The sequence below is a fragment of the Drosophila teissieri genome, chromosome 2R (genome assembly GCF_016746235.2).
Source record: "Drosophila teissieri strain GT53w chromosome 2R, Prin_Dtei_1.1, whole genome shotgun sequence".
NCBI classification, from domain to species: Eukaryota; Metazoa; Arthropoda; class Insecta; order Diptera; family Drosophilidae; genus Drosophila; species Drosophila teissieri.
This window is the reverse complement of record NC_053030.1, coordinates 20,989,266-21,003,333: the sequence shown is the minus strand read 5'-3', so window position 1 is coordinate 21,003,333 and position 14,068 is coordinate 20,989,266. Positions and strand designations below refer to the sequence as shown.

General features: G+C 51.4%; 2 protein-coding genes across 2 annotated transcripts; both read right to left on the bottom strand.

Moving 5' to 3' along the window:
* Positions 1 to 168: 168 nt before the first annotated feature.
* Positions 169 to 8,926, bottom strand: LOC122615088 (small subunit processome component 20 homolog). Its single transcript, XM_043789968.1, has 6 exons — positions 8,727 to 8,926; positions 6,298 to 8,662; positions 3,376 to 6,237; positions 1,453 to 3,314; positions 762 to 1,394; positions 169 to 700 (listed from the first exon to the last, which is right to left on the bottom strand). Exons 1-6 carry the CDS (start codon positions 8,769 to 8,771, stop codon positions 266 to 268), a joined length of 8,202 nt encoding a protein of 2,733 aa, XP_043645903.1. The 5' UTR covers positions 8,772 to 8,926; the 3' UTR covers positions 169 to 265.
* Positions 8,927 to 9,142: 216 nt separating this feature from the next.
* Positions 9,143 to 13,781, bottom strand: LOC122615089 (5-oxoprolinase). The gene is made up of 5 exons (XM_043789970.1): positions 13,312 to 13,781; positions 12,943 to 13,255; positions 10,675 to 12,447; positions 9,415 to 10,615; positions 9,143 to 9,356 (listed from the first exon to the last, which is right to left on the bottom strand). The coding sequence occupies exons 1-5, from the start codon at positions 13,754 to 13,756 to the stop codon at positions 9,204 to 9,206; spliced, it is 3,885 nt and encodes a 1,294-aa protein (XP_043645905.1). The 5' UTR covers positions 13,757 to 13,781; the 3' UTR covers positions 9,143 to 9,203.
* Between the last annotated feature and the right edge of the window lie 287 nt (positions 13,782 to 14,068).

The following is a 14,068-nucleotide window of genomic DNA, read 5'->3' as shown; positions in this document are numbered from 1 at the left end:
CACATGTTCTGGCCGTGTAATCGGTAGTTGATATATCGATAGGTTGGTTGCATACGCAATCAATCGAAAAGTGGCGGTAAATTTAAAATAATCTACTTGCTTCGCATTAAAAATAATAAGCTCCACAGGTTTATTTTCCCGTAACACAATCTTATAAAATATTGCAAAAACGCCATGTATTTTTTCACTTTGCTTATGTTACAATTTTCGTTATATTTCCGTTCTACTTAGAAAGAACTTAGATTAAAGCAGACCGACTAACTAATTAAAATCCATCCATCTCAGCTTTTCGTTTGCGCTTTTTCAGCTTTTGTTTTATGTCCGGCGCCTTGCCACGCACAACTGCCGCCTTCAGACGCTTCGCCGCCTTCTTGCGCTCCTGCATACCAGCCTTTCGCTTGGCCGCCCGTTCAGGGTCGTGAATCTTTTCTTGGGCCACAACCTTGCGACGCTCTGCTCGGCGCACCATCAGCTTGGTCTGCACCGCATTTCTGAGTTTGTCGTACACTTCGGCTCCGATGCGCTTCCTCAGGCGACTGCCTACACGGAGAGCTTGTTGGCGCAGATCCGCATCCACGTTCTGATCCTCCTCAGACATTTCCCGAACCAGCGCCTGGAGAAGAGACGGTGCCAGTCGGGACACGGACTCCACACTGAGAAGCGTGGACAGCGCCTCTATCAGCGTAAACATAGCAGTTCTCTAAAATTGGAGTAAGTTAAGGTTAGAAAATACTCTGGGGTTTATACGTGCTCATACGTACTATGCTGATGTCGTGAGGCGCCTTTGCCACTTCCTTGTTAATAAGGAAACGTATATTACGAATCAGCCAGTTTAGATTTATTTTGTTGACCGGCTCTAGATCCTCTTCATCATCGTTCTTCTCCTGTTTCAGACTGAACGGAACGTCCCTCAGCATATGCCCAACAAATAACAGAATCTTCGACAACTCGTCAATCATCTCCTGCGCCGTCTCGCCCGGCGTAACCTGAGCACACAGATCCAACACCAAAGATTTGATGTCCTCTGCAGGCTGTGCGTAAATGAAGTACAGCGCCTTCTCAGCTCCTTCTTCTAATTTAATTCCAGACAACTGCTGGCCAACATAGGCGAAATCGAAGTGGGCCACGATGTGTGTCAGCAATTTGGCAGCATTGCAGCGCACCCAGTTGTGTTCGTGATTCAGAAGTCTCTGAGAGCCATAGGCCAAATCATCGATGGTGTCAGAAAGTTGTGAATTGCTGAGCAAGGCTTCTCCGCAATGCTCGAAGATCTTCAGCAGACAGTACTGCAGTTGGATGAGCTGATGGTCAACTTTCCGCTGCTGATGCTCCAAAATCGATTCATTGTCTAGACCAGCTAGCAGTACATCTTCACCCGGCAGGGTGGCGAATTTCTATAAAAATAAATTGTGAGTTGAAACGCGATGCTTGTACATGGCAAACTGTTATTACCTTTCGCTTTTTCTTTTTGTGAAGATCACTTTCGTCCACCTCCTTTGCGAGATGTCCTGGGGCCCGCACGAATCTACCTCCCGCCTCCGCATCTCCCAAGGTCAGAACGTTCACCAAAGTGGGCAGAACCAGTGGCAACCTTTCCGCAAACCCAGCTTTCTCGGCCTCCACAAATCGTGACAGAAGAGCAGCGGCCATTTCTCGGACTCCTGGTTTCTGACTGGACTGAGGTGCGGTGAAGAATAGTAGCGTTAGATCCAGCAGGGGCTGCCGTTCCAGTTTGGTGAGGCGTCCAATTAGAGCTTCCAGAGCAGCGGCCACACTGCGTCGGCATGACGGATCCTCATCGTTGACCAGTCGAGTGCCCAGGGAAAGGTATAAGAACTCTGACTGTTTTACTAGCATAAGCTGCGGAAACTTGTTGATGATGGAGTGCATAAACTGAATAGCCGACTGACGACCAGCGGTTTGGCTGTAGCACAACTGAACCGACATGAACTTCACAATCTGCTCAACCTTCTGGCGCAGTGTATATTCCATAATGTAGGTGAGCAGAACGCCACGACATTCATCGCGCACATAATCCGAGGAAGAGGTAATTGATAGGTCTCCCAACCGCTTCATTAGATCGTGCAAGGAGCGGGTGTCCACCTTCCGACCCACAAGCGCCTTCAGCAGGGTAAACACCATGGTTTGGCTGCTACATTCGCCCTCCTGCAGTTCCTGTTCGATGTGCAGAAGTAGCTGCTCGATCTGTTCATTGGACAGCTGGTAGTCCTCGCATTTGCGCAGCAGGGCCACCACTGCTTTGAAGCTCGCTCTGACCAGCTGAGCGTTCTCCTCCTGCCGAGTGGCACCAAATGTTGAAAAGTTCTTAAGGATCTGAAACATGCGTGCCACCACAGGTTGCAGTGCCTCACGGTTCAGATCGGACAGCTCGTACTCTCCCAACCAAATGGCTGTGTAGCACTTGAGGGCGTAGGTGGTGGTCCTGGCATGATTGCTGCTCAAAGAGTCCTTGAGAAGTGGTAGAAGGGGATGCAGGAAGGGCTGGTAATCCAGATCCGTTAGCTTCTTTCGTTTGAGCACGAAGTGTAGGAGTTCCAAACCGAATTCGACCAGAATGTGAGCATTGGCCTGTGCGTTAGACTTCACTTGCTTGTTGCCGATGGCCACACTTCGTCTACCCGGCGCCGGCTGTAGGATCAGGCAGTCTGGACGAGTCCTCTTCATCAGAGCTTGCTCTTTTTCAGTAAGCTGGCGCTTTTTGGTTCCTGGAAGGAGGTCACTGATGCTCTCCGACATTGTGCCGTATATGAATATCAGCAGACTCTCCCTTGCGATGTGTGTGTTCTCCACCAAGCCACCCACAATTTTGGCGAAACACTCTTGAATCTTCTGCGTGACCTTGCGGGAGTGAGATCGAGCCAAGTGCTCCTTGAACGGTAGAAGCAGGTCCAAAAGGCAGTTGTCCCGAATGTGACGAGCGGCTATGTTCAGCGTTAAGTAGCTCTTCGCGCTTGGCTTTGCTTCTGGCGTGTGGGCCACAATCTTCTCCACCTCCTTCTCGGCGTTTACATCGCCGAATATGTCATTGAGAGCCACTTCCAGCAGATTCTGCAGACATTTTTCAATATGGTCTGGTTTCAGGTCGCTCTTCAGAGCATCCAAAACACCGTGCAGAGTGACAGAGAGAACGTGCACCTGGAATCCACGTGTCAGCAAGGATTGCAACTGCTCCAACAGCATTCCCAGGTAGCTGCCACCCAGGGTGGTCATAATCTTTTTAAGAATGTCACGGGTAAGCATGCGCACGGATTTCAGAGGGGAGCGCAGAAATGTACACACCTTCATGAAGATTCCTGGACAAAATAAATAATGAAATAGTGACTTCCTTTAAAAAAGACTTGAGAGTTCACTTACCAGGCAAACTGTTCTCCAATAGTTCCAAAGGAAGCTTCTGCAGCAGCTTAACCATAGCCAGGGCAATGGGCACCCGTTGGATCTCCTCTTCCTCGCGCTCGTAGCTCAATCGTCGACGGTTCACCTTGTGCTTGGTGTCGTAGTTGGTTTTCTCAGTGATTGATCGGTTGAGGGTTGGCAGCAACACTGTTGTAATGGTGGCCATGACCTTCTTGGCAGCGTTGGGAGCGAGCAGTTGGGTGCGCTGCTGTTCCACCACTGGTTCGTTCGTTTCTTCTTCCTCGAAGACAATAAAGTCCGACTGATCGTCCTCCTTTTTCACGGGTGTCTCATCGGCTTCAGCGTCCTCTTCCGACTTTACTTTGTCCGACTCCTCGGCGGGCTCCTTGGTCTCCACTTCCTCGGTTAGCTTTTCCTTGAGCTTGGCGAGTGAAGCTAAGTCCGTTTGCGCCTGGGTCAAGTCGAAATGAAAGGCGTCCAGGATGCGCACTACAAGTCTGACGCACTGCTTCTGCTGGCTATGGACGTACCTCAATTTCTGAAGGTAGTAGCGCAGAACTGCTTGGTATTGCGTCCAGGGCAGGAATTCACTCATCACACCAACTGCCTCGATGGCGGCATCCACAAGCGTGTGTTTGCCCGAATGCCGTTCGCTCATAAGATACCGGGTGGCCAGCGGCAGGAGGAACTGCGTGAGAGTGCGGGCGCATGGTGGAGCCGTTCGCCAACTGCCTCCGGAGATGTTAACCAAGCGCTGCAGGGCGCGACCGTGCCGCTGGGTCTGCAGGTGAAGCATGTTCTCAAAGAAGTCCACCTCCAGGTCGTGTTTATCCGTTAGCGGTGCGAGATCCTTCAGGATCTCGTGTGCAGCAGGACATTGGCGTGCCAGTTCGCCCAGCAAGCCGATGGCCTCACTCCTCGCATGCTCATGCTTCTCATCTCGCATACAGCGCTGCAGCAAAGGCAACACCGTGTCTTCCAGCCAGAACTGCAGGTCCTCCTTAACTTCTAGTTGAAGAGTTATGAGAGGAAGCAGGGGCTTTAATAGTTCTCCTATGTTAACTCGCATGCCCAAATCCGAATCATTGCGCAGCATGTAAAAGCAGTTGTAGACAACAAGGACGCCAAGTTGCAAGTCGATCTTTTGCTCTTTCTTCTCCACCAACTGCTTAAGTTCCGACAGAGCTTCCAGACGCCTATCATAATCCGGCTGCTCCAGCCATCTTTTGTCCCAGGCGTTCAGCAGGAGCACAATCCTTACCCACTCCCGCAAGGAGGCGGCAATGGGGGCTAGCTCGGAGTTTTGTTTCGCCTCCTTGTGCAGTCTTTTGGCCATGTCTGCCAAGAGATCGCAAAGTAACTTTCTAGCAGGCAGCGCACTAACCTGCTCGAAGAGTGGAGCCAACTGGCGAAGATAGTTCTGCGGTTTGGGGACACGCTTCAAAAGATTGCCCAATGTGGTGACTAATTGAACGACTGTCTCTGGTGCAGCTGAAGCCGATTGTTTGGTGAATATCGGCAGCAGCACTTGTAGTAGCAGTTCACAAGTATCTGGCTCCTCCACATGCGAAGTAATAAGAGTTAAAATGTTGAGTTCCCTCTTGTCGAGCGTTTGTCTGCCTGCCTTCTTGTGGCGCCAGCTGTTCTGCAGCTGTTGAAGGATCGTTGGAATGTGGGGATGTACAATAGACAAGGCCTCGGCTCCATACTCCTCCGTGGCTGCCGACTCCAGCAGATGTTCCACCACCTGCAAAAGTGCACGCTTGACATTCGGCTTGGCTTTTTCGTTTAGTAGCAGTGCCATTAGGTGGTGCATTATCGGAAGTTCATCAGCAGGAGAAGCTCTATTTAGCCATTTCTGAAAGCGGGGCTCTCCGCCCCACAAGAGAAGCAACTTCAGCATGGGGGTGGGTGTGTGAATGGAGTCCTGCGAGAGGCGAGCGATGCCTGGCCAAAGGTAGACCTCGCAAATAGCGTTCATCTGTGGCTCCTGCCACAACTCCTCCATGTCCACCAGTTGGCCGAAGTAGTTGACCAGAGTCTGCAGACCCGAGTGCTTCACATTCTTGTAGGCAGCTACCAGTTTTCCTTCTCCATTGATGACTTCCTGTGCTACGCTGCCCACGAGCAGAAGTAATTTGAGAACGTAACATTGGAAGTCAGTCGTCAGCTTGCCGGCGAACTCCTTGCGAATGAGTTCCAGTAGATTGACGATCCTCTGCAATTGCTTAGCTGCAATAACCGCCGACGGATCATAGGATTCTCGAGCATATTTAGCAACCTCGTTCACGGGCTTATCGGTGTAGGCAGAAAACCTTCCGAATGCCATTTGCAGAAAATCCATAATCTCCGACTCCTCCAGCTGGCCCAGGAAGCGCAGAATCAGCGTCTTTCGCAGCTGGGCACTCAGTTGCTTCTGGACACCCTTGGTGAGCATTTTGCCGTAGAGCACTCGCAGCATGAAGGGAATCAGCTCTGATCTCTGCTGAGCCGTAAGGCTCGACAGTTCGAAACCACTGAGCGTTGTTTTGAACTTTTCCTCATCAATTAGTCCCGATAACTGAGTCTTCTGCTGGACCAAAGCTGCTGGTTGCTTGTAGGCCGCAAGGCAGTCCAAAGCCAATTGCTGCAACTGGGAGTTAGGACCGGCTAGAAGCTCCAGATAAAAGTCATGCATCTCGGCCTGACGATGCAAAGCCTTGGGATTGGGCTGGGATACAAAACAGGCCAGTTTTAGCTGAAGCGTTTGCAGTATGAACTTTGTGTGGGCATTTTGGGTTCTTCTCTTTTGACGGCCTCGTGGCTCGGGTTTGGTTTCACTGTTTTCATTTTCATCATCGTCCTCGACATCGACATCCGCAGCTAAAATAGAGAGAAAAGCTTTATAAGAATGATCGTTGGAAATTTATTTAAAAAACTTACCCGTCGCCTCATTCACATTCCAAGTGTGCTCCGATTTCTCCAATTGTGCGCGATATTCATCATCCACAAACTGCAAAAACAAACGCACCAAATCAGCATTCTTTACCTCAGCAAGAGTGCCCAACTTGGGCACGCTCTGCCAAAGAAGCTGCCGGTAGTTAAGGGCCTGCTGAAGGGTCAATTGTTGCTCTCCAGGCAGAGGAAGGAGCATGGTTAGTGCCGCCGACTGGTAGTCCCTTTGAAATGGCACTTGCAGAGTAGTAACTTCCTTCTTGTAGTCTATGCAGGCGACAGTATCGACTAACTTGGTCTTAAATAATGTCCAGAATTCATCAACTGCCATGGTCTTGACGTAGGCGGCCAGGAGCTGTTGAACTGGAGCCCACACAAACTTGAAGTTGTTGTATAAGAGGCCAAGCAGGAGGCTAACGGCGTGCTCCTTGAAATGTGGCAGCTGGGAGAATTGTTTGAACTGAGCAGACGCTGGTTCCAATTGCTGCAGTTGGAGGAGTAGCTCACGGTAGTTGTGGACGGTGGGTTCAATGCAGGCAGCGGCATAAAAGTGGGAATACGGATTGGGCTTGCTCGAGGAGTTCAGCACATCCAAGCAGTGAGCAGCTATGCGTCTGTATAGTGATACAGGCTGGCTTAGGAGACCCGCAACTGCGAAAAGTAATTCTTCAGAAGTGGATAACTCGTTCTTAGGGCCTTGTAAAAGAACTACTTGCAAGCATGCCAAAGCCCGAAGGTCCTTTCCCAGTTCAGGAATAAGGTAATCATTGAGAGCAGATCGCAGACTCTTAGGTAAGTTAAACTTGAGCAACGCATGAGTTTGAAGTAGTAAGAGCAGCTGTGTAAAATCCTTTTCGTTATCGCTTATGAGTTTCTCAATAACTGATTGCAATCCTTGTTCTATAGGCTGCTTGCTGAAGCCCCTCAAATGGGGAGCTAGGATGATAAGAAGCAGATGCTCCTCTTTGGTCAAGTCCAAGTGCAGAAGTTCTTGTTCCACGAACTTAATGGTCTCCTTTTGTTTTAACTGGAGGGGATATGCCACCCATTGGGCCAGTGAATCGCCATCCACTTGTAGCGGCCTTTTGTGCTGAACGATGCGAGCCAGGAGCTCCAGCGCGCCTACTTGACTCTGTTCCTCGTAGTACCCAATGACGTTGGGAAGAACCAGGATCTCAAACTGTGAATAGTCCAGAAGCTGCAGAATGGCGTCTTCGTACACGGTTACTTGTTTTCGGCTGATGCTTAACAGCTTCTGCAGCAGACGACTGGCATCCAACTGGGTAAGTTGAGTGTGCTGAGCCTTCAACAGACTGGTGACCAATGTGGTTAATGGCTGAAGAGGATCCAGTTCTCGGTCCAAAAGTTTTAGCAAAGTAGCAACTACCAGCGGAAGCTCGGAGACATAGCGCCCATCCTTGTGAGTGACCAGGGGAAGCATTAGGACTATCACCCGTTGCTCATCCACACTTTCACTGCTCGCAACCGAACACAGTTTCTGCCACAGGACGTTGCTTTGATCTGGGCGCAGAAAGTTGAGCAGGAGACCCAAAGAATACTCCACGATATCTCCCAGAAGTTCTGTCTGGGCTTTGGTATGAACGGAGTCCTTGTTGACGAGCACCTCCAGGACATGGGCGAAGATTTCGGCCGCCGAATTGTGCAGCTGTCCGTTGACGCCGCGCAGAATTTCGTAGATGAGCCGCCCGCAGCCGTGGACACTCTCCACCTGCTCCCGCAACACAGTCTTCAGCACATAGGTCAGAAAACGCGGGAAATCGCGGACATCTCGTGCAATGTACGCAAAGCATTCTACCGCAAAGTTAGTCACGTGCTCGGCATAGTGCTGTTCGTCCAGAAGCGGCAGAATTGCATTGAAGACCACACCGATGTTGCGCTTTAGATAAGGCTTGAGGGTCTTGAACAGATGCGCCAGGCAGATGAGCGTCCATTCCAGCTGCTCGGAGTCTTGGGTGTTCAGCAGGCAAATAAGTCGGTCCAGAACCCGCTGGAAGTACGGGTAGAACTCCTCGCGGAGATCCCTGGCCAGGACATAGAGCAGTTCCAGCAGCGGCTGCTGCGACAAATTCGTGGCGGTGGACAGACGTTCGAGCAGCAGGTCTACAACAAAGTCCTTCTGGTGCAGCAGCTGCGGCAGAGTGACTATCTTGCGACAGCGCTTGCTGAAGTAGTTGTACTCCTCGGTGAGATTGAGCACGTTCCATTTCTGAATAGTCTGCTGAAAGTAGGTGGCATTCTCCTCCTCGTCGAGCTCCTCGTTCCGATGACCGATGTGGTAGAGGGCCAAGTGCCGCAGGTCGATTTCATTCACCCGATCTCCGAAAGATTTGAACTGCGGGAAAACAACGTGTGAGACCGGTGGTCACCAACAACGTGAGACTTCTGGGGACACTCACCCGAAAGGTATTGGTGTCCTTCGTTTTTTCCGCCAAGGATGCCATGTTTCTACAGTTTGCACTTGTTTACCATTCACTTCATTTGCGTTTGGCTGCTTTAATTCACGGAAAAACACTTTTGTTTACGGACACTTTTCTTTCAAATGCAACACGTGCGAAACATATTTACGCACTGGTATCGATAGACAGTCGGCGATTGCACTTACCGAAAACATATGTTCGCTTGAAAATATCGATAGTGCCGCATATCGACCCGCAATGGCGCACTTTTTAAATTGCTCGTCGAAATAATTAAACGTTATAGAAAGTTCATTTTATTAGAATTAATATACGGAAAGGTGATACAAGTACTTTTAAGTCGTTTTAGTTTTGATATTGCACAAATAATAATAATGCACAAATAATAAGAATAGTAGTTCAAACATAAAGAAACATTTATTAATATGGCACATAAAAATTGAAATATCAAAAATGTGTTTAGGCAGACTCCTGGGACTGAAGATAATTGAAAACAGTGCCACGTTCCACGTATCGTTTGCTGGCTTCCTGCCTCAAGGTTTCTCCGGACTTGGAAAAGTCTTCAATAGGTCCATATCCGCCACCGCCGGGAGTTTTCATGGCAAAAGTGTCCTGCAAAGTAAGGATCAGTAGTTAGTTAAGTTTCAAATAAATGTGTATCAAAGTGTACCCCAGCTTCCACATCAATGCAGGTCTTTCCAGCCAGAGCGATCACTCGACCATCCCGTTTCACCACCAAATTGCGACCACTCTTGCCCGATTCGCCACCTGCAAGACCGTAGGGCTGCAGGGTTCGTCGCTCCGTCAGGACGGACAGGGTGACTGGTTTACGGAACAGCAGATCCCGCTCCACACCCTCGCCTCCGTTGAACTGGCCTCTTCCGCCGGAACCATCGGTGCGCAGGCAGAACCTCTTTAGGATCATAGGATAGCGCAGTTCCAAGATTTCCGGATCCGTGATGCGGGTGTTCGTCATGTGGGTGTGCACTCCGCCGGCGCCATGCCAGCCGGGTCCGGCACCAGCTCCTCCGGCCACGGTCTCATAGTAACCCCAGGACTCGTCTCCGATGGTAATATTGTTCATGCATCCTTGCGAGGCGGCACAAACTCCGAAGGCCTTCAGCACCGTGTCCACGATGCGCTGCGAGGTCTGCACATTGCCGCCGACCACAGCGGCTCCCTCGGAGGGATCCAGGATGGAGTTTTTCGGAATGATCACCTGGATAGGTGCCAAGCAGCCCTGGTTGAGTGGCACATCGTGGCCCACCATGCAGCGCAGGCAGTAGATTAGGGCGGACAAGGTGATGGCCCGCGGGGCATTGCAGTTGCCCCACACTTCCACTCCCGATCCGGTGAAGTCGCAAAGAGCCGATCCCTGCTCCGCATCGATGGTCACTTTGAGTGCGATGGGCGAGCCGTCGTCCATGAACTCCTTCGCCTCGAGCACTGTGGATCCCGTGCGCTCCAAAGTATCCCGGCCAATCTGACACAACATATCACGCACCGCCAGTTCGGCGTTCTTCTGGATGTGCGACATGTAGGCCTGGACCACATCTAACCCATAGCTGCCGATCAGCTCCGCCACCAGCTGGATGCCCTTGTGGTTGGCGGCGATCTGAGCCTTCAGGTCAGATAGGTTGTCGCTCAAGTTCCGGGTGCCTACAGCTCCCTTTGCGGCCGTGGGAGTGGTGAGCTGCTCGATGATCTGCTGCTCCTGGAACAGGCCATTCTCCACAATCAGGAAGGACTTGAAGGCGGCGCCCTCCTGAGCCAACGAGGTGGAGTGCGGCGGCATAGACCCAGGAGTAATGCCACCAATATCCGCATGGTGACCACGGGAGGCCACAAAGAAAACGGGTCGCGGATGAGTTCTGAAAGGAATACTATAGTTAGACAAGAACTTTAAAGACCACGAACCACCAAAACTCACTCATAAAAGACTGGCGTGATGACGGTTAAGTCGGGCAGGTGAGATCCTCCTGCCGATGGATGGTTGGCCAGGATGACATCGCCGTTCTTGAGGGTCTCCCCGCGCACCCTTAGTTGATACTGCACGGTTTCCTGCATGGCGCCCAGGTGAACTGGAATGTGTGGAGCATTGCTAACCAAACCACCATCTGGCCCGAAGAGCGCACAGGAGAAGTCCAGACGCTCCTTGATGTTGGTGGAAATCGAAGTGCGCTGGAGCACCCTGCCCATCTGCTCGGCGATGCTCATGAAGCGGTGGCTAAAGATGCTCAGATGCACTGGATCCAAGTCTGCATTGATGCCATGCTTGCCACCCGTCTTCACGTCCATGATGAGGTCCCCGAATTCAGTGACTTGGACACCACACTCCGGTTCCACGACGATGGTCGAGAGCTGGTCAATGAGCACCGCTGGTCCGGTGATCCTGTGTCCGGCCAGCAGGTTCTTGGTCAGGTAAATCGGAGCCTCGAAAGCGCCCTGGTCGAAGTGAAGTCGAGTATTCGCCTCCGCCGAAGGCGTCACTTCGGATGCAGCCAGAACTTTCGACTCCGGTGGTGTGTCGTTCTTGCCCAATCCACGAATGCGAATGTCGTCCACAATAATCCGCCTGTTTTGCAATACGAAACCAAACTCCGTGCGATAGCGCTCCAGGAAGGTGGCATGGAAATCTCCATAGGCCACTAATAGGGGACTTGAATCGGATGACGGCTTTCCAGCTGAAGGAGCCACCATTAGGGCGCCATCGGTGCCTTCGTATCGCAGGTGAAGGAAGGGCTCCAGCTCAATGCGCTTGAATCCCTGCTCGGACAACTTGTCGTGACATTGCTTGGACAAGGCATCCAAGCGATCCTTCAGCTGCTGGGCATTCGCATCGCTGAACTCCAGGCCATTCGGCTCTTGGACCTCTTGCACCACGTCCGCCAGAGCCATTCCATAGGCAGATAGAATGCCGGCGTACTTGTGGACCACAACCTTTGCGATTCCCAGATTTCGGGCAATGGCACAGGCGTGCTGGCCACCGGCTCCTCCAAAGCAGGAGAGCACGTGGTTGGCCGTATCCAATCCACGGGATTGGGTCAGGGCACGAATCGGACGACACATGGTTTCGTTGGCCACCCGAATGAAACCGAGTGCCACATCCTCGACGCTTAGGACTCTCTTGTCCCCGGAGCTCTTCAAGTAGTCATTGATCTCGGCCTGGAGCTCCACAAACTTACTCCTGGCGATCTCATGATCCAGCGGTTCGTTCTCCCGCGGACCAAAGATCTTGGGGAAGTACTGTGGCAGTATACGTCCAAGTATTAGATTGGCATCCGTGACTGTCAGTGGTCCGCCCTTCTTGTAGCAGGCAGGTCCAGGATGCGAACCTGCCGATTCCGGACCCACCACAAATATCCCGGATCGGAAGAAGAGCCGGGAGCCACCGCCTGCAGCCACGGTGTTGATGTCCAACTGCGGAGCCTGGATGGTTACACCTGCTGTGGTGCTTTCGATCACGTGCTCGTAGGTGCCGGCATACCGGGACACATCCGTAGAGGTGCCGCCCATGTCGAAGCCGATCAGCGGCAGTTCCGTTTCCCTGGCTCCGGTCAGAGCGTATCCCACCACTCCGCCAGCTGGACCGGAGAGAATGGCCCGAGCGCCACGGAAGTTCTCCATATTGGTCAGACCGCCGTCGGATTGCATGAAGAGCACATCCACGCCCTCCAACTGCTTGTCGAATCCGGATTTGAAGCTACGGAATACGAAAATGACAGATAAATGCAGCTGTTCCTCTTTTTTTTGCCACCACTGTGGTAATGACAGAGTGCTTTTGTTTTATACCCTCAAGATCTGAGGCAACTTGGGTATACTGATTAGATAGCTTACATGAGATAACCTCTATGCCCACCTAATAAATTAATATTATTCTACTACTGCTTTTTAATATTAACATATCACTAATAAACACTTGAAACCTATGAGATATCTTGAAGATTTGTTTAACGTTTTATACCATTAACAGGTAATGTCGCGTCGAACCCAACAAATATGTCTATTACTTTATATTCTAGATTTGTTTACTTTACGTAACACAACTCAGCTTTGGATGTGTGTTTGTTTAGCTTGGATTTCGCTTTCAGTCTGACTACGAGCTTATCTATATGGCGACTCTCTAAAAAACATGTTTGGCCACGAAAAGAGCTGGGTCATTCGGCTAATTTACAAACCAGAGATAAGGTGCACTCACCTGGCCAAGTAGCGATCCACATGGGGAGTCAGGTAGGCCTCCGCGCAGGCCGTGTAGCCACGGGCCACCACCCGGCACATGGGCATGGCCTGGTGGGACAGCGTCACATGGCTGAAGCCCAGCTCCCGGGCAATGGCTCCCACTCGGAGCTCGTGCTCCGGACAGGCGTAGCTGTGGGCCAAGACCACGGACACGGACGAGACGCCCTGATCACGGGCAGCGGAGAGGGACTGTCGCACTGCCACCTCGTCAACGGGACGCACCTCCAGGTACTGGGTGCCGGCCACACCCTCCAGCACCTTCCAGCTGTGATCTGTGTGGATACATTCTACGTAGTCAGGGAGGGCATCATATGCCATCTCTACTTACTGAGCTCACAGCGGACCGCCTGCTTGGGAACTATGCGGCAGTCCACCTCGACCACGGATTTGTACAGATTCGCTGGCTTGCGAATGTTCAGATCGAAGATCTTCGGCCTGGCCTGGTTGCCAATGTAGAGCAGATCCCGAAAGCCGCAGTTCACCACCAAGACCACTGGGTCTCCCTTGCGCTCCAAGAGCGCATTGGTGGCCACCGTGGTGCCCATGCGAACCCAACCGATTTTCGAGGTATCCACCAAACCGCTCGCTGCCAGATCCTCTCCGGTCTCCTCTTTCAGAATCCGGCGGATGCCCTCGCGGGGCGCATCGCTGTACCGCTCCGGATCCTCGGAGAGCAGCTTCATGGTGCGCACTTTGCCACCTGGACAGATGCACAGTACGTCCGTAAAGGTGCCGCCGCGATCGATTGCGAAACAGTACTTGTTGCCCGACATTGTGTTCTTTGTGCTGCGATCCCGGGTGAGTGGAACATTAAGACTGAGCGGACCCCGTGTGTTATACGCCGTATATATACAGGTGGTGATAATATATGTATGTGATCAAGTGCCATTCTCTATTCTCCCCAAAGCACGAAAAAGCTTTCAAGACGTGATCAGCTGTTGTTCTAGGGGAGAAGCCACTGCTGAACACCGAATTTGGAATACTCTGCCTGTGTTTTCCTAGTTTTACCCTGAATCTGAAATGGTTTTCAGTGTGCTAGTTAACTTTTTTTTGCAATTATTATTAAATGGAATGCATAATAACAA

Coding starts and splice junctions, on each gene's coding strand:
- LOC122615088 (XM_043789968.1), bottom strand. CDS start 8,771: ATGGCATCCTTGGCGGAAAAAACGAAGGACACCAATACCTTTCGG. Junction 8,663..8,726: donor AGGACACCAATACCTTTCGG/GTGAGTGTCCCC, acceptor GTTTTCCCGCAG/TTCAAATCTTTCGGAGATCG. Junction 3,315..3,375: donor ATTGGAGAACAGTTTGCCTG/GTAAGTGAACTC, acceptor TATTTTGTCCAG/GAATCTTCATGAAGGTGTGT.
- LOC122615089 (XM_043789970.1), bottom strand. CDS start 13,756: ATGTCGGGCAACAAGTACTGTTTCGCAATCGATCGCGGCGGCACCTTT. Junction 13,256..13,311: donor GGCGGTCCGCTGTGAGCTCA/GTAAGTAGAGAT, acceptor GTATCCACACAG/ATCACAGCTGGAAGGTGCTG. Junction 10,616..10,674: donor ATCACGCCAGTCTTTTATGA/GTGAGTTTTGGT, acceptor TATTCCTTTCAG/AACTCATCCGCGACCCGTTT.